Source organism: Podarcis vaucheri, assembly GCF_965113315.1.
Source record: "Podarcis vaucheri genome assembly, chromosome: 12".
Taxonomy (NCBI): domain Eukaryota; kingdom Metazoa; phylum Chordata; class Lepidosauria; order Squamata; family Lacertidae; genus Podarcis; species Podarcis vaucheri.
The window spans coordinates 36,119,959-36,140,037 of NC_138750.1; the positions used below are offsets into that span (position 1 = coordinate 36,119,959).

The window sequence follows — 20,079 nt, forward strand, 5'->3', positions numbered from 1 at the left end:
TCTGAGCTAATAACGAAGGGAGGAAGAAGTGCTCCATTTTCCAGTTCCAGTATACTGAATGGACCATCTCACTTTGGCTGCAAACAAGGGAAGCCTAGGCAGCTGAGCATGTATTTGCCAACGCCTGGTCCATGTTGGCTGGCTGTGTCTTCCGTAGGCGTGTGGCAAAGGGCAAGGTCTGCGCAGCGCATCTTCTCCTACCATTTGAAAGGCAAGGAGGGGAAGAAGCTGCGGTTGCCGCACTGACAACTGTTGAGAAACAAGCCCCGGGAACGTTCACTCCAGGACCGCTACTCCTATGACATGGTCTCGTTTTAAATAAAAGATTGGAAACACTTTTAGGAACATTTCAGAAATGTTTAGAAGAGGAGCAGGAGGAGGAGCAGAGAGGAGCAAGTAAAAACAGCCTCGTGTCCATGAAGAGGAGAACTCTGTCCCCTTGCTTCCTCTGTTCTGCTTCAAATATGCTCCCCCCATTTGCATTTTATGCATTTCTTTCTTAACTGTAGTTATTTAGGAATGTCTTTTTTCTTTTACATTTTGACCACTTTCACATTTTTTCTTTAAAAAAAATCAGATTAAAATTCAGTGCTCGACTCCCAAATTGCCACCAAGCAATAAACGAAGAAAGAGAACAATTACAGGATATAAATCAAAAGTAGTTATCTGTGGCGATAAAACCCAATTTACATGGTCCTAAACAGCAGGGATGCAAAAAATCAATATACAACGCAATATAGTCCCCCAGGGATCTTACAAAAAACCAAAGAGAGGATATAAATAATGTAAAGCAGAGGAATGTGCTCATAGATGTTACTAGTATATACATCCAGTTTAAATTACAAGCATGTAAACATAACTTAAAGAAAATGAGCATCTAATGCATTTAACCTTAATGCATTCATAGCTAAAAATAGTACATCTCCAGTTTCTCCCAGATAATCTTGTTTATCCAAACAAAACCTTTTAACCTCTTAAAATAAACCAAAAAACACTAGTCTGACCAGATTTCCATCTGAGTTTTCTGTTGAATTTGCGTCTTGAGGAGAAGCTTTTTTTTTCCAGTGCTGAAAATATGCCCTCTCTCCAGAGGTGTGCTGACCTCCCCAAAGCATCAATATATCTAAAACAGTGTCCTTGACTGCAGATATTTGTTATTCTAGCTGCAGATTTTCAGTTCAAATGTTGTATCGGAAACACGAAAAAAACTGCACTGGGCTTGTGGGGATGCAGAAAGCCATCAGAGAGATGTGCCACATGCAGCGACGCATGTACAAAAGGGAAAAAAATGGGGGATGGGGGAGTCTATCCTGGCTGAAATGACAATGTGACCTCCTGCACTGGATGGGACTTGCTAGCAGCACTCCAGTGAGAAGCCCAGGTAGGCTTTAAAGTAAATCTGGCTGCTAAAATGATATAAATGATTAACAGAATCCTTTTAATCGCATTCATCATTTGAGCCCAGTTTTCTGCCTGTTGAATCTTAGTCCCTAGTTCTGTGATAGGCAGCACCAAGAGCTAACCAAAAATGAATTAACCACAGAACAGGTGGCTGGAATCAGACCCTCTGCATTTGTGCAATGCTCCAAAAGGGAAATGAGGCTATTGTCCAGCGTTTACTGAAAAGTCTCGATTGCAAATACTGGGATTCCTTTTCGCTTTCTTCTCTGCTGCATCATTCTACTAACGGGACAGTATTTAATTTTGAAACTCACATTGTCTTAATTGGCATCTCTCTCTCTCTTTAAGTACACATTTTAGCCTTAACTAGGGTTCATTCTGCAGGTCAATTTCAGCAGGTCAAATCCCAGGTCTGCAACCAGCCAGTCTCATACTTGCTCCCATCCACCCCTTGCCCCTCATCAGCCCCCCCCCCCACTCTGTGCTGAAAATGGGTGGGGCATATTCCTTAGAAAAGAAACAAGAGTTTCCCGTCCACTATCAGTTGAAAAAAGGAATCTCATGCTACAGGAAAGAGTAGCTAGGGACAACCCCCCCCCCTGACCCCGAGGAAAACAAAACTGTATTCCAAAGTTCCAAAGCACAAGCCCAACGTAGTATTAGAAACCTAGCCTCACCCGCATGCTAAGAGGGTAAATGTTACTCTCTGCTCTCATATTAGCAAATTAAGGCCCTGCTTCCTTCGTGAGCTAAACTGCTGTGGAGTTCACAAAGGAAAGGGGAAAATAAAACAAAGGATTGCCTCCCTCTCTGATGAGACAGACTCTGCTGCCTGTCATCTCCACTGTATTGTTTCAAGTCTTGAAACCATGGCTGCAGGGATGAAGCCAGCATCACCTCTGAGCATCGCTGCGAACAGAGCCCCGCTTCAGAGAATTGGGGGACTGAGGTGTCAAAGCGGGGCGTCTGTTCCCGTGAAAACAAAGGATAACTGATACACAGTCGATTCCAGTTTGCTCCCTTTCACAGGTCCAGTGAAAGCTTCTCAAGCGATGCCCGTTTCTGGAGGCAATCTTCAAGTTTACAGTACAGCAAGCTGCAGCCTACCGTGTCCTATGCCAATTTACAGAAGGGGCCAGACACAACCAGCACAATGCAAAGGATGGAGTGGGGATGGGGAAAGGGAAAGGGTCTGAATGCTGGCCCAGACTTGGTTCACCAGCCCAGTTAGGAGAAAATGCAAAGTGCAGTCAGGGCTTGCGGCCGGCCGAGTAGGCCAAAAGTACCAGCGTGTCCACCAACTGCAGGAAAGTGTAGCTACACAGTGTTTGTTTCCCCTATTTATTCTAGTTAAAGCCTCAGATATGAGTACAGAGCTCTGTGTAATGAAGACAAGGAGGTAGGGAAGGAAAACAAGACTCGCTTTTTGAGTTTCTTCCCTGAAAGCCTCTTCCCCGGTTCCTAATAGAATAATCATCAACTCTTATTCATCACTGCTCATTAGCTCCCTCTGTTGGATCTGGTGAGCGCTTCTCCGGCTTCCGGGGCTTCCTCTGAAACTGCTCTTTTTCTTTCTTCCTCAGTTTTTCCCTTTGCTTCTCCATCTTCTCTTGAGCTTTGCGAGCTTTCTCTATAGACACTCTCATTTCTTTAATTTTCTTTTTAATGACAGCTCTGTCTTGGGAAGATGTCATGCCAAGGGCCTGAGAGCAAGGAAAGAAAGAGAGCAACGGTTTAATTTGTAGCACCTTCTAAACATTTGAGTTGGGTGGAGAAGAACCCAGTGTTCTTTCACAGCTTGACACCCTCATTCGACAAAAAGAGGGACAGCTAACTCACACCAGTGTCTTCTGCCTTCCGTACAAAAAGGGACTAGTGCAATGTTTGATTGCATGCAAGCTTCCTCGGTCCACAGTATTAATGCAACGGGATCCATAAATGCAGCCCCCGTTGCCTTTGCTTATAGCCTTGCATATCCTGAACTGAGCACCAGTCCCTAGACAAAACCTCCCAGTAGTTACTCATCAGCAATACTGGTTTAAATTAGTCCTGCATGTGTGAGCTGCTCTCACCTAATGGGTACGGGCCATGAAAGGTGCATTTTGAACGCTTGCTTTTCCCACTGCGACTGTGCTCTTCTGGAGTGACGGCCTGCCAAGTGAGGGTTCCAGGTGCCTAAAAGCCAGATGTTGCCAGAAGCGATCCCTTAGGCTGATCAATGCTTTTCCAAAAATACTAGCAGGATCAGCATGAGGGGGAATAACAACTACGACATCTCCCTCGCAAATAGCTGCTGCAAAGCCCAGCGAGAACGTGTTTAATGAGCTACTTCTTGATTTGCTTCCAGGTATGGTTCCAGTTGTAGTGGGTAAGCTGACATCTACAAGTGCCTTTTGATGCTGCTGCATGGGGAGCGAATGAATGTGTGTATATGTATGTACACATATCTATACCTTCAGGGGTGGCCACAGACTTAAGAGAGCCCTAGCCAAAATGGGTTAGGGCCCTCTTTTATGTTGATGCGTCCCCCTGAGCTTGCCTGAGAGTGGTGTTGATGGCAGCATTCCAAGGGTTAGCTGGCAGCCATCGTTTTTCATTTCCCACAGTGCCTTGGGGGTGCCCGACTACAGGGCATTGTGGGAAACTAAAGATGAGGCTCACAGATTCAACTGCCCAATGTGAAGGGCCCAGGGCAAGTGCTGGCACTTATGAGCCCTGCTGGAACCCCAGAAGCTGCCTTCTGGGTCTGCCTATTTATTTTTATGGAAAATGGAACTCACTTGTGTGTGTGTGTGTGTGTGTGTGTGTGGCAGTTACCTAGTCAGCATGACACAAAGTGAAATGTGATACAACCAAAGTCTCTAATAATTTGGCCAAAGATGCAATACCCTATGCCATGTAGGGCATTTTGTTTGTGCTCTAGCACTGTCCTTTTTCAAGTTTTTTTAAAAAAAAAACACTTTTGGTATATAGAATAAATTAAGCTTGGTACATTGAAAACTGCCCATTAACTTTTAACACTGAGTACAGTGCACCCAGGGCTTTATTTTCAGAGATAATGATGTATTCAGGGTTCCAACTGTTATTATATCAGCAGCATAATCAAAATCTCCAGCAACTTGCACCGCTTCCATTATTTGTTACTTGCTAGTGTGGGCTTTGTTAGTAGTAAGAATATTTTTATTTTATTTTTTGGCATCCAAGACAAGTATTTCCCACTAACAGATCCCTTGGGCACAAACAGAATTCTGAATCTTGTTTGCCACAGTGAGAGGCAATTACCTTAAGCTTACTGCCATCCAGCTGAACGAGACGCTCTCCGTTTATATTTTGGGCAGTGAACTCAGGGACATACTGTTCTAGATTCAGGCTCATTAGCCAGTTGGTAACCTGTTGCACGCTCCATTCCTGAAAGGCGCGATTTGGGGACTGGCTGTGCTTGGGAGACTGTCCATCATCAAGGATCTGTAATGAGCATATTTCAAAGATCAGGTGTGTGAAGGTGGCATCATCGTTTCATGAGAGAGGCATCATAGTGGCACACTTTCTGATGGTACTCAAATACCCGATGTGCCTATCGATATGCAAGACCACCAAAACTGGCTTGTTGGGAGTCCACATACTTCAAAAAGCCCATCTAGTGTGACAGATACTAACTATTAAAAAATGAAGTGGGGCTGTGGAAATACATAGGGATGATAAACTGTTGTCTGACGAAGTGAGTGGGTTCTCCTGGCCTATGTTTCAGTGGCTTCACACTTCCTGGAGAACAACTCAAGCATCTGGAAAAGCCCCCTTTGGTACTGGAAGGACCAACTATTGTTTTACTTTCATCTCAAAGTGATACATGCTGATTTAAGACAAGTAAAAGTGGCAGGGCAAAGATTTCATTTGAATGTGGCCTTCTCATGGTGGGAGATGGTATTTACCATACCAGGGAGCTCATCCAGAAGTGGCACATACCAACTGTTGCCATGAGAGGGCACATTTCAATAAAGCACCACATTGCACAAGTCAGTAGCACCGGTCAGTCATGAGAGCTCCTCTGTTGGACTGCATACATCTGAGAATGGCAGCTTCCCTTCAGATGAGACAGTGACCAGGGAACCATGCAAATATGAATCGCAAAACAAGAACAATTATGCTGGGTTAAACCAAAGACTCATTTAGTTTAGCATCCAGTTTCCTACAGTGGCCGAAATGGTGCCACTGGCAAGTCCAAAAGCCGGGCATGAAGGTAATATTCATCACCCAATGTATTCCATGGCACACCGCCTCTGAACCTGAAGGTGGCATACAGCTGTCATTGTTTGTAGCCACTGATAAGACTCTACCCCCCACAACCTTGCATAAACCAAGGTGCTGTAGAGGTTAGAGTGTTGGACTGTGTCCTGGGAGACCAGGGTTCAAATCCCGACTCAGTCATGACACTCACTGGGCCAGTCACAGTCTCTCAGCCTAACCTACCTCACAGGGTTGCTGTTGAGTATAAAATGGGGAGGGAGAGAACTATGTGTGCCAGCTTGAGTTTCCTGAAGGAAAGGTGGAATATAAAGGTAAAATCCTCTTCTTCCCTCTAGTGGCCATCACTCCTCCATCTCATGGCAGCCAATTCCACGCATTAATTTTAGGTTGTGCGAAAAAGCATTTTCCTGTTTTCTAGTCCATACTTACTGCCAATCCAGACATGAAAATCAGGCCTTCCTGTCCCAGGATCTAACTGTGCCTTTTAAAACTGTGCCCCGACACAATAGAGTGAGTTTTCAAAGTATTGGCATTGTGGTGGGAGGATTTGAGGGTGAGGGAAGAGAGGCAGGCATGCACTTTGATCCCGTAATCTGCTACCCAAAAGCAAATGTACCAAAGGGAAAGAAAAGAAATGCCTATATACCTCTTAGTACAACCCTCTCCAAAATGTCTCATTATTATTCTCACCTCGTCATCAATCATATCCAAGCTCTGAGTCAGCAATAAAGAAAATGGGAAAGAACACATTATGATATACAGAAGGTGTACAACTGTTCAAATAAATGGGGGATCACTGGGAACCGGCTGAGGACAACAATGTGGCAACAATCCCTATTTAACAGAAATGTGTCTTTTTCTAAGATATAATTGAGCTAGTATTAGTTAGTTCAGATTTGCCTGAACATTTGTTTAGCATAGGAGGGAGATGCTAGGATGGTTCTAGTGGCTGAAATCTTCAACTGACCTATAGTTATATACCTTTGCTGGGATCAACAGATCGGGAATTTCCCCCAACCCATGAGTTAATAGGGCAAGAAGTTACAAGTTACCATCCGGGGTCAGTGCTATTTAACCTTGGAGGTCTTGATTGCGCCTGGCTATAACTCCTAACCTGAACCATCCTTGGGAGTAGGAAGCCACCCACAGGTTAGCCCAATATCCATATGATTTAGAGTATGTATGGGGCATGGAAGAGGCAGGAAAAGTGATTGCCTTTTAACACCCAGCTGAACATGCTTCCCACTAAAAGGCTCAATTGTACTTGGCTTGCAGCAGCTGATGCTCTAACATCAGCTCACTCACTTCCAGGTTTGTGGCGTTCGGGAGCCAAAACGTTTGATTCGCAAGGCGTTTGGGATCCAAGGTACGACTGTGTATATGATCCAACTAAATTTTATTTACAGTAGATCCACTGAAATTAATGGCCCCAAATTAGCCATTTAAAAAAAAAATTCCAATGGATCTTGCATTTCATACAACCCTGTGTGATTACATTTATGTAGTTGCAATTTCATATAGTTGGTTGGATTTCTGCCTTATTAATATTAATATATTAGTAGTAGTAGTAGTACCCCACCCATGTGACTAGGTTGCCTCAGCCACTCTGGGTGGCTTCCAACACATATAAAAACATTTAAAAAATCAGTCTTAAAAAACTTCCCTACACAGGGCTGCCTTCAGTTGCATAGTTATGACATCTGATGGGAGGGCATTCCACAGGGTAGGCACACTGCTGAGAAGGCCCTCTGCCTTGTTCCCTGTAGCTTCATTTCTTGCAGTGAGGGAACTGCCAGAAGGCCTTCAGAGCTGGACCTCAGTGTCCGGGCTGAATGTTGGGGGTGGAGACGCTCCTTCAGGTATACTGGGCCAAGGCTGTTTGGGGCTTTAAAGGACAGCACTAACACTATGTATTGTGACTTGAATTTATGTACAGGGCTTTGATTTTATAGGATATATGATGTCCTAAGCAGTTTTCACATTTAGTCTTTGACTCAAAATGCATTAGGCCGTAACAAATGGCATTGCTTCCTGTACATTTCTGAGGAGCGCACCGAACTTTTTGTTCGAAGTCCACCAGCAGACACATCCTGTGGCGTTTCTGATTGTGAGCTGCAGTCATAAAAAGTATTTTCTCAGCAAAGTTAAATTCAGCCAAGAGCTGTTAGCCTATTAACTAATCCACAGGGAGCACAGGAGTTACTTCCTACTACGGATACCTCATCAGATGACAGCGCTATGGAGTGTGAAAATCCTGGGGTTTTCGGTTCTGTCCCTAAGCCGCTCAGATCAGCTGAACTGGTGCTGCTGGGACTGAAGTCGTCGTTGAAAGCGAAATTCTGTAAGGAGACAAAGAAGAAAACCAAACCCATCAGTCAAATGGCGGAGAATAGGCCTAAATGTCCCAATGAACCGGCTTCACCCTGCTGAGCAGGCACAACTCAGGAATGGTTGTGATAATTCACATACTGCGGAGTATGAAAGGAAACTCAAAGTGTTCCTCTTTACAATGTCTTGAAAAATGAAATGTATTGTCATTATCTGCAAGTGATGAAGACAGAGCTTTCTGCACACCTGGTTTACAGTTGTAGATAATGCTGAGCTGAAAGCTCTTGACGGAGAACAGTTGTTGGCTGGAATTTGGGTTTGTGTGTGCATGAAAATGGGCTGCCAAAAGATTGATTTCTTAGCGCACGGGGGGGGGGAGGGAGTGGGTGATTATTTTTTAAAGGGGGTTGCTGGAAGCAGGCTAGCCACCAGGAGTAGCAGGGAGAATTCTCTCTTTTTAATGTAAATGATTGCAAGGGAGTCCCATTGCTGCCTGCCATCTCCACCCCCAACACCTTAGTTGTGCCATTCCAGGGCATTCCTGGGGAATAAAATAGCTGCAACTGAAAAATGATGTCTACCAGTGGGGACTGCAATTTCACCCTGAGAATAAATGAAACGGAATGAGGTGTAAGACGGGTTTGGAATAATAATCTGACCCAGCAGAAACGCAGGATTCACTGAAGGATCCCTAGGCCTGGAAATGCTAATCCTCAGAAATTCCTGATCTCCATGATATACAGAATTTCCCCATTAGGATAGGCTGTTATTTGACCACAAGATACAATTACCTTTTTGTAAGGGGTGTGTGTGTCCCTAACCAGAAAGGAAGTCCCCCCCCCCACCTTGCGATCAGCATCAAAGAGAGTCATGGAGTCATTGCTCCTTTCCTTCTGATGGTAACTTTGTATATTATCAAACAATTTAATCTGTTCCCGATGTTTTGTGCGACAACTGCACTGATTATCTGAAAGATAGGCATAGCTCAACAATCAAAATGAACACAAAACAGACATTTTGCCCCTTATCAATGCAATGAACAACACATCACATTTTATAGCAAAGACGAGTAACGAGGAGCAATTCCCAACAGAGCACTTTGTGATATGTACATTTGGTAAAATTCATCCAAATTGCCATTAGAGGAATCCTGCAATGGCACACGCCAGGCTAAAAACAACAGCAACAATGCAGTTAAAACTAGCAAACAGAGAGACAGACAGATAAACCCCCAAAATCAAGATACTCATGAAGCTTTTGAGGTTTATTAAAAACAAGCCACATACTCTTAAAAACCAGCAATGGGCTATGTCAACCATACATAAACCCAAATCTGTTTTGAAGGTGAAACTTAAAAGGGGAACTGAAACAGAAAAGCATTCATATATTAAACTTAGCTTTTGGCTGTAGCATAATCCAAAAACATAAAGAATAATATTTCTGGCTAAAATGCAAATGAGAATTTTAAGCATTAGTTTACATCAGTATGTTCTGCACATTATGGCAAGTTTCTTTATTTTGTGATGTTTGTAAAACACAAAGAACAGTGAGTCACAACACTTTCGTTTTTCCAGGAGGCTCCTTTGAAGACAACCTCCTGCACATGCCCTGAAATTTAGTTGTTCATTTCGTAGCCCTGGAAGCCTCCAATGTCAGGCTTTGGGCTGAACTGGAGATGATGAAGATCTCCCAACACTTTTTCATTTAGTCAAATAATGCAGGCGTGCAGAATGGGAGGGGTGGCGGTCTATTTGCTTACACAATCGTGGATGTGGTGCTCAACTGATTTTCCCTGAACAGCTTTTCTGATCCAAAATCTCTCTCCCTGCCCCCTTTCTATCGCGCACACTGTTTTCAGACCTACAAAGGAGTGGGATGATAGAAGGTTCAGAAGCTCTGCCTGTTCTCGCCACTGCCTTACATCACCCCAGGTGTGTTTTCTAAGCACGACAGCCACATCTGTTGGACTTGCTGGCCTAGCCACAGCTCCTAGGGAGAGTTTTACATGAAATATGGCTTGGGTGACTAAGCACTCTGACTCTATTATTTCCCATGAAAACTGGCGATTTTGCCTGCTGCTGAATTTGAGTAAAAGTGTGGGTGGGAACGGACAGGGTTAGACGCTAAGATCAAACGTAGTCTGACCTTAACAGTAATTCCTTTCCTAAATATCTCTGCCACTGCCACTGCCCTTGAGCCATTTGTCCGTTTGTCCTTTTCCATGGAGACTTTTAAGAATGGAGAGGTTTCGTGCTGGGAAGGAGCTGTCCTCTTGACACTGGCATGGCTGCTGCTGACCTGGATGGGGCTGAGGTGGTGGGTGCATGTGGATGCACTGGCGGTAGTGTCAGATGGATGGTCTCACTTTCATTAGCCTTATTCCCACCCCAGTCCCATCTAGGTAAGCAACAACTATGCTGGTGTCAGGAGCAGGTGTGCCAGGTATAGGGGGCAGAGGGGGCACCAACTCCCCCCATATTATGGGGCAGGGGGCTGCCACCCCCTGCCAGACACCCTCTGTGTGCCCCAGCTCCCGCCCGGCAGCCCAGGAGCCAGGCGGCAGCCGGAATGAGCAAGCGCAAAGATTGCCCTATGCACATCCTGCCCCCTCCTGGCACATGCCGGACAGTGTCACATGACACGTCCCTTGGCCGCACACCCTCAATGCGGGGGACAAGTTGGCACCCGTGGTCAGGAGTGTGGCTATGACTCGCTGCACAGACCACGATCAGTTGCGGGGGCTTGTCTACAGTGCTGCTTTACGCAGGTCTGGTGAACATAGCTGTAGCTTCAGAAACGCGAGGACTTGCTATGTAACCACCTACTTAACAGCTAGGGAGTGAAAAGCAAATGCTGCCACCATGATAGTTCAATGAGGAGCTCTTCTCGGTTTTCAAGCATAACTTTTGTTGAGAAACACTAAAACAGGAAGCAAGGAAAAGGCAAGAGCAGACAGAAAGCACAAGGCAATGCACAGTAAATATGGTGTCTGAGCAGGATTTTATCTTTGCTGCAGGGCTTCCCCTTCTTTAAAGCCACACAGCAGAAGTAGTGATGCTGACCATGCTTTTGATTTAAGCACTGAGCTGTAGCAAACATGTAATTTAACCAGTTTCAATTGAAAAGGGCTGTATGGTGTATAACAGAGAAGTGTGTCACCGTGTAAAAGGTGATGCCCTGAATCGGTGAAACCAAGATCTGAAAATGCTTTTCACAAAGAGATGAAAACAGCCAAATTACAGAACTAAGCTTTCCCCCTTTTGCTTCATAAAAGACGGTGACTTCATTTACCTGCTATTTATACTTATTTGCCTTTTAAAAATGCATTTAAATGCTGCTTTATTCAAATGAGGTTCTTTCTGCATTCATCCCCACTGGACACAGATGACTAAATATGCAATGGTTTTGCTGTGGTTCTGAACTCTTTGGTTGCAATTACAACTTGGCGGTTCTGTCGGGCTGCTCCCATAAAAGTTCAGTTTATACACACAAAAGTCCAGTTTACACATTCTACAAAGGACAGAAGCAGTGTGCAGGAAAGAACAATAAAAGACCTGTGACACCTGGCCTATGCAGACCTTATTAATATGAATGGGAGACGTGTAATATGGTTTTGTTTCAATGGAGAACATAGGAAGCTGCCTTATATTGAGCAGAACCCAGCTCAGTACTGCTCACACTGACTGGCAGACAGCATCTTGCACTGGAGACAGTCTCAGCTTGGCTACACATCAACCAAGGCGTGTTTTCAGAGCACAACAATCACACAAACTATCTGAATTTCATTTTCACCCTCATATTGGTCAAAGGGATTCTCAAGGAATGTTGCAGAGATGAAGACGACTAATATGTGGAGCATGTAACATTGCCGCACAAAATATTATTTGCAAGCTACCATGCTAATAGCAACATGCAAGCACGTTAAAAGGAAAAAAGGACCAACATTCATTTTAAACAATTCAATTTTTCTTAGTTCATCAGAAGAACTTCAAAATGGAATTAAACGTAATACCCAAGATGCTTGACAGGAACATCTTGTCTGGTGAAAGGAGCAGGAATGACAAAGTAATGAAGAGATGGAACAGCGACATTTTGTTTAAAATGTGCCAATATTTCAGTGGGATGTGTTAAAGCTGACCCTACAATCAATGCGGTAGTCAAAGCAACATATTTCAGTGTGGCTCAAAATACTTACTTGCACTTTAGGTGAGAAATTGCAAAAATAAAACAAAATAAAAATTGCAGGATTTTTTTTTTTTAAGCAAAATGGATGTAGGAGCAATGAGGCCATGCCAATCAACAGTTTCTGGATATTACAGGAGGAGAGGGTTCTTTGCACAAGCTTAATTTGTGCTTAATTCCTGCAAGACTGCAGAATTATGTGCCTTCAAACCATGATCTGCAACATGGAAGCCTCTCTCTTTCCTTTTTGTTTTCATTTAGAATAGTTTGTTTTTTATTGTATTGTATTATGAAAGAGCTTCAATATAATTTTATGGAACAAAAGCTTTGAGAAAGAAGAGGGTATCCCCTACAATTTGGGTTTGCAAATACAGTGATAGGCTTTTAACAGGGCAGTGGGTCCTCCTGTTCCCTCTTCCCCCCTTAGCAACTTCGAACATTACATGTTGCACATTCCCTCTTTCCTTTCTTTCATGCTTATGATTCTCATGGGTTCATTTTCATCCAAGAAAGCCAAAGAGCTGCAGCTGTTACCTGCCATGGTTCCCGCCCCCCTACACATCTACAAATTAAGCAAGTTCATTAAAAAGTCCGAACAAAGACTGTCCAGCTATATATGCTGGCATCAAGCCCACGTTGAGCTTGGCAGTTTGACACTAGCATATAAATTACCGGTACTCTGATAACATTCATTGAAGAGACACAGAAGACAACCTGGAATGCTCATATCACACTTTTGCTGAACAACGAACACGTTGCTTGCAGTTACTATAACGTAGATCCTTTGTGTTAAGCCAGTAATAGCAACCTCGCTTAAGCCACTCCATGCACTGGGGAGGAGGTACTTTGTATTTTCTACCTTGGACCCCTTTTTAGCTGGACTTAGATTTTCAGAGGAAGGATCAGTTGAGCTGGTAGGTGAAGGCAGATTGCTGGAAGAATTGGATCTCCTGCTGCTCTCTCCATACCATGAAAATGGAATGGGACTATGTGGGAGAGAGGAGGACCGCTTGATTAAAGACGCTCTACTTGATGAGCACTCCAGCAGCTCCTTAGTTGTCCTGTTTAACACAAGGTAGTAATGCACATAGATTAGACATTTAAAAACTATAAAGTCGCCGAAGACAAAAAAAAGAGTAAAGGAAGAAGTGTGCATGCACACGAAAGCTCATACCAATAACTAACTTAGTTGGTCTCTAAGGTGCTACTGGAAGGAATTTTTGTTTGTTTGTTTGTTTCAACTACGGCAGACCAACACGGCTACCTACCTGTAACTGGAACGTATACAGTACATCTTATTAGGCAGCACAAAGTAGTAAAAACCTACCATCAACTATACAGCAAAGAATAATAATTTCATGCTATTCAGCTATTGCCTGAAATATTGTTTGATTGTTTGAAATCAAACCTTTATTAGGCATTGTACAGATAAAACCATAAAAGAGAGGATAACATGTAAGCAACTTGAAATATATATAAAAAGGTAGCGGTTGGCTACATACATATATATATATATACATTTAGAGTCAGTGGTTTTCCTTGTTAACCTGCTCCTTGGAGGGCTGCTACCAGAAACTCAGCTACCCCCGCCGTTACCCTTTGGTCAACGTCGGATAGGCAGAATCCCACACATTCACCTTGTTGGGGTTCCAGGCCACCCAAAAGAGGGGACAGCACGCGTTGACGGAGCGTACTGTACAATGGGCAATGAAAGAGAATATGCTCTACAGTGTCCGGGACATTCATAGTACATCTGCAGAGTCTCTTGTTTCTAGGGATGTTTTGATATCTTCCCCAGACAAATGCTGAGGGAAAAACATTCAACCGGGCCAGCATAAAAGCCCTACGTTGGGCTGGGATTATTAATTTAGTGACATAATTGGCTCTGCTATCTAAGATATTTAAATCATAGAATATGGGGGAGCAAATTTTGTTTACAGCTGCCATAATATTTTGTCTCTCGACATCCTTTAGTCTAGTTAGGATATTATGGAAAATGTATTGCTCATTAGAATTGTACAGGGGCTCCAGCTCGATGCCTAAAGATTCAATCTTTTTTTCAAGGTACTGGTACCATCTTGATTTATAAGAGTCTTCGAGCAAATCAGCGAGCAGGCTTGATGGAGAGCAGCGAAAGTGGCAGCGTAACCAGTACTTTATTGAGATGGACCAGGTCCGGTATTCCATTGTGTGTATGCCTATTTCTGCACACATTGTTTCATATTTGATCACAGCTGGGAGTCCAAGAATACGTCTCAGAAAGTTGGAGTGAATCTTTTTTAAATCACTGTTATATGCTTGGACCCATAGTGGGATTCCATAGAGTATCTGGGCTTGCACTTTTGTTTGAAATATCTGATTGGCCGCAGGAATAAATTGATTACCTTTCTGATAATAAAAACGAGCAACTGCTGATGAGGCGCACTTTGCCTGTTTTATGGCGTTTGTGCGATGATTTGCCCACCCTAAGTTGCTCTGGAATAAGATTCCCAGATACCTATAGATTTTTACTTGTTGGATTTCTTGCCCTCTTATTTTCCATTTCTCTATTTTCCAACCATTCGAGAAGACCAAAATTTTTGTCTTCTCATAATTTATTGAGAGTTTATTACATTCACAGTAAAGGATCAGAGAAGATATAAGACGTTTCAGACCCAAACTCGTTAATGATAGTAGAACTGCATCGTCTGCGTATAATAAGAGAGGAACTGGTTTCTGATTAAGTTTAGGGGCGTGTGATTCTATTTTTTGAAGGTGATCTGGCAAGTCTGATAAGAATAAATTAAATAGAAAGGGGGCAAGAATACACCCTTGTTTTACCCCTTTCGAGTTTGGGATGTCTGCTGAAAGGTGACCTTTGGTGCTAAGTTTGACTTGACAGACATTGGAAGAGTATAGATTTTGTATTAAAGTCAATAAGCGCTGATCAATTTTTAATTCTGTAAGCTTCCTCCATAACTTTGGGCGGTCAATTGAGTCGAATGCACCACGAAAATCTACAAAAGCAGCATATATCTTAGATTGCCTTTGGGATCTATATTTTTCAACCAAATGCATAAGTATAAGGCAATGGTCTAATGTAGAGCAACCTTTGGAGAAACCTATTTGTTCTTTCCCTGGTAGATTTAGGTTTTTCATCCAGGTAAGGAGTTTAGATAAAAGGTGCTTACAGGCTATTTTGGTAGTCCTAAACAAATTAACAAAAGCTACTATGAGGTAAGATGTTGCAAGAGATGTAGCATTTTCTTTTTTACCAGCCGCAGATAGTTTGGTGGCTGCAACTGTAGCACCGGGGGGGGGGGGGGGAGCAGTTCCAGCCTTTATTGTTGATGCCTTGGTTACAACTAGTCTGGACTCTCTATATGGGGCTCGTGTAAATTACACAGCTTGAAGGCTGGAAAACAGTAAGACTGCAATCCAATGCACACTTATGAGCAAAAAAGTTCCACTCAACACAGTAGGACTTATTTGAGCCTGAAATTGGTTATACCCATGCTATTCACTCATACCTGCAGCCAGTAGAGACCCTAACTGCTTCCTTCTCCCTCCTCTTCTTGCCTTTGTTAGAACTCCTTCTCAAGGGAGCCCTACAACGTTAAAAGAGTCAAAAGTGTGTCCAAAAGGTAGTACACCATTTATTTATTTTTTAAAAGGTTTTAATCTTCGTTAATGAGAAATCAATGCTTACCCCAAGTCCACAAACTTTTGTTTTATTGTCCTTATATGCCCCGTAGAAGGGCTGGATGTTCTTGGGGATTGTATACCTGTGGCACCATCTAGGACATATTTGTACATTAAAAAAACACAGTTCATTATAGCCATTTGTGTTTTACCATTAAAACAGCACTTTGTTTTTGCATCCAGAAAAATTCATGTACACACACACACACACACACACAACCCCCCAAAATCGTAACAAGTCAAACATTTATTATTCAAACAAGGCAAAACGTTGACCGTAAATGTATGGACCATATGTCTGTTAGGAAAGACCTTTGCTGTAATCTAAAAATCTGTATTTGCATACAGAGGGGGTCATCAGGTTGGGTCAAAACCTTTAACAGCTGAAGAGACAAGCAGCTTGTTAAACTGAACTGTGTCTTGCTTCTTAGGCAGTGGGAACTGCTGTAGTGAAAACATTTTTAAGAAGGTCGCATGAGAATCTTCCCTCTGTGCTAGTTGTAGATTCTTTAGATCATAAGCCCGGGCAACAATCAGTTCTTGTTTTTGCACAAGCACTAGAAAAATCTCAACTACATCTCAAATTCTTCATGTAGCTTACTTGCCTATTTGCCACCATTCAATCCCAACAAAAGGGCTGTGGATGACTTGCTAATTTATCATGTACATCCATCCATCCATCCATCCATACATGTACGTACATACATACATACATACATACATACATACAAAAGCTTACACTTTGTAAGTAATTAAAAGTCCAAAGAAAACTGGAGTAAAAGGAAATACTATGTGCAGTGATAATGTGTGCCTGCATAACATTGAAAGATACAAGAAAAGACAGAAAGATTAAGACAAATTTCAGTGATATCTACTGCAATGGCTAATTAGTATTGATGCTGCTAATGTAAAATTCAGGACCCAGGGCCCATGTTCCTTTCTTTCTTTTTTAAATGTAGATAGAAGCTCGGTTTCTGTATACCAGTTCTTTGCAGCTCTAAGCAAATAACCCAGCTGCGATAGAAGGTACTGGCAATTTTTTCAGGAAGAGATGCGAGGAAATGAGCATGTTTGCATACAGACATGCAAGCCAGGACCCAAAGAGGTGCAATACCCCACAGCAACACATGGGCTTCAAAGTCCCTTCCTCCCCAACAGCAAACCTGCCACCCAACAAGCCAGCCCTGAATGCTGTGGAAGCCTCAAAAACACCCTTTGATGCACAGCAAGCAGCTGCTTTCCAGAAACAAAGAAGCGAAAAGCCTGCTGTGCAAGCAAGACTTTGCATGTGCCTAAAAGGGCTCCTTGTATCCTGGTCAGAAAGTGTATTTGCGCTGTTACAAATGTACTGCTATTTTTATAGTGCACTTTGAAACCTCCCCCGGGGTGAGAAATGCAGAAAGGCTTTTAAATCACGAAGGGCAAACTTCCCGTGTTAACAAGAGCAAGCAAACTATATAAATCTAGGGGAACGTAACAAAAAAGGTATTTTAAAACAACAGAGGGGATGCAGAGAATCTGCTATGTGCACACATGCGCCCGTGTGTTTGAGAGAGAAGGAAGATGGACTGCAAATGTCCCCTTCTGGCAAGATGCCGCACGCCCAATGGGGTTAATACATCTGACGGCTCTGTGACTGTTAGGGGGCCTTGGGGTTACATTAGACTGCTAGGAAAGGGGTTGGAGTTGAAACAGTCTTGTGCTTGTGCTGAATTTACTGAGTAGGGGATTGACACCAAAGGTGTAACATATTCCTCTGCTAGCAGGCCCGAGTGCCAAAAGTAGCCCCTCGGGCCTCTCTAGCTGGCTCACAGGACTCTCCCCAGTTGTGTCCCACTGTCCCTAGGCCACAGCCTTCCGTCCTCTGCCTGGCAGAATGTGTCCTTGAACAGTGGAAGATGCCCAAGAACAGTACTCTCACTTGCCTGGTTGGAGAGATGCACATAGGCGCATTCAAGGTATGAACGGCTGTGCATCACTGCAAACATGGAAGTGGCACGGAAAAGGGGCAAATACGCCCCTAAAAGAGCACAAAAATGGCACAAAACAGCGCCTAGCAATCCCACAAACCTTTGAAAGTGCAATTGCAGGAGCCTTTGTACCAACCTTTGAGGCCTACAGAGAGTTGGGAGTTTAAGCAAGGAGGGGAAAACTTTCTAATTATCAAATGGTTCCTACTGGAGCACAGAATTGCTGTGCCCCAATTAGAAACACTTGCAAAAGAGGTCTTAATCCATTCAAATATTTCTATGCTGAAGCAAATGGTTTCACTTTGATTCTAACATATTCATTAAAATATGCTTTTACACTTAATGCTGCTTGTATAACACTCCTGGCGGGAAAAACATGGGATTCTCCAGTGATTAAACATTATTGAGGAATAATCATTATTAAGCGATTCTTGCTTGAGTGGGGTCATTGAGAGCAATTCTGATTGTGTATGTGAGTTATTAGGAACAAAGGAGATGGTGAATACAAAGGAAGAACAATAATTGAGTTCAAGACTCTATATTTATACTACAACCCCCCCCCACACACACACACTGAGTGGGTGGTGTCACAATCCACTAGTTTTTGTCAGCCTGGCATAAGACGATTCCCTATGTTCTGGATCATACTTTGAGAGCTGTATATGTGCAAGAATTTCCTTGAGCTATGTATTTTTCCATGAAGATGGCAGACAAACTAAAACACAAGCTTCTGTACCACCTTCACTTCTGAAGTGCAATACATCGATTCAATCCCTCTCTGAAACATCAACCACAATTAGATACAAAAGCACTGGACCTTCTCTCACAGAATGTGAATTCCTGACATTGTACTTAAAACACTTTGCAAGGTTTCAGAACAAATCTAAAATAAGTTCTCCCCAAACTAAATTGTGTGCCCTTGATTTAAGGCAAAGACTATATTTCACAGAATTTTGCAAATGTTTAAAATAACTGAGACACATTCTAATTGTATCTCCCAATTCACTCATTGCAAAATCAGCCTTAGAAAAAAAGCAATGGTTTTAACTAAACGGTTTAAAAGCTCAGAATGACAAAGAGGAGAAAACCAGACTTTCTAATTAGGGAAGTGCATAAAATGTTTTGTTGGAACCTTAATTTATGACCACTTTTTAAAATTACATTTATCTACCAGCCATATAACTGAGTTCTCTGGGTGGTTTGCACATAACTAAAAATGCAAACTACAGTACAATATTTGACCCCTTAAACCTATTACATATAAATAAAAGACAAGTAAAACCAACACAAAGACAGCAACTTAAAATCAACTTAAAATCAACATAAAACAGCTAGCAAATATCTATGAACACCGACATGTATCATTAAAAGGCCTGTGAAAACAAAAATGTATTCGCCTGGTACCTAATGTATTTGCCTGGTACCGTAGCGTGGGGAGCCAAGTGACCCTCTCTGGGAGGCGACAGAAGGACACAACCACCGACAACTGAACTCATTACATATAGCGAGAAAAGTAACGCAGCAGCATGCAAAATCACAGCTATACCTTCATCATGGAAGATACTCCTGCTGGTTGGATGATGCACAGGCGAAGCTTCGTAGCTCAGACAGGATTTTGAAGGTGAGGAGAGTGGAGTATCTCCATGGGAACATACACCACTCGTGTACGGCCGCACTTCGTCCTGGTTTCCAGTTATGTTGTCAAATGCAAACGTTGCACTGCTAGCCACGGGGGAAAGGGAGGAAGCACCAGAATCTGATGCTGGTGAGGAGGCTCTCATACACATTGGCAGAGGTGGTTTGGTAATGTGCATGGGACTACCGTAACTGCGCGAAGGCTGTTGATATAAGAGATTGTGAAGCAGATTATGGCATTTCAGGAACCAACCACACAGCGAGTTACTTTGAAAGCGCAAGTTCACCTCTTTGGCACCTGCTTTCCATTCCGCATCTCCTTTTGGAGCACTATTCCGATAATTTTGCACCGTTAAGCTTTTACCTTATCTGCTTTCCATTTGTAACCATTTCCTTTGCAAGGATTAGCATTTCAAGCTCTCTGAATCTAAATAAAATTACCTGCTAAGCATCGACTCGGTTGGGTTTGAATAAAAAGAATTAATAACATATGGGGGGGGAGGAAATAATGAAAGACAGCACATCAGAATGCGTGTAAAATTAAATCAGAAGTCTTGAAACTGCTGAAAGAACACAGGTGTTTTACCTTCAAATTGGGAGAAGAAATACCTTCTTTCATTGTACATTTTCATCACAA

General features: G+C 42.9%; 1 protein-coding gene across 12 annotated transcripts in view; it reads right to left on the reverse strand.

Annotated features, from left to right (window-relative positions):
- Positions 1-2,732: 2,732 nt before the first annotated feature.
- The window catches only part of PPP1R9A (protein phosphatase 1 regulatory subunit 9A), a 148,104-nt gene continuing 130,757 nt past the window's right edge, over positions 2,733-20,079 (reverse strand). For 7 of the 12 annotated variants that reach the window (XM_082194112.1, XM_082194116.1, XM_082194106.1 and 4 more), the window contains 8 exons: positions 19,354-19,645; positions 15,845-15,932; positions 15,666-15,743; positions 13,016-13,217; positions 7,866-7,985; positions 6,337-6,360; positions 4,684-4,866; positions 2,733-3,104 (listed from right to left, as the gene is read on the reverse strand). In XM_082194112.1, the coding sequence (XP_082050238.1) occupies positions 2,892-3,104; positions 4,684-4,866; positions 6,337-6,360; positions 7,866-7,985; positions 13,016-13,217; positions 15,666-15,743; positions 15,845-15,932; positions 19,354-19,645 (1,200 nt within the window). In that variant the 3' untranslated portion in view covers positions 2,733-2,891. The remainder of the gene's footprint in view (positions 3,105-4,683; positions 4,867-6,336; positions 6,361-7,865; positions 7,986-13,015; positions 13,218-15,665; positions 15,744-15,844; positions 15,933-19,353; positions 19,646-20,079) is intronic. The other 5 variants (XM_082194108.1, XM_082194117.1, XM_082194109.1 and 2 more) reach the window with 3 other exon arrangements.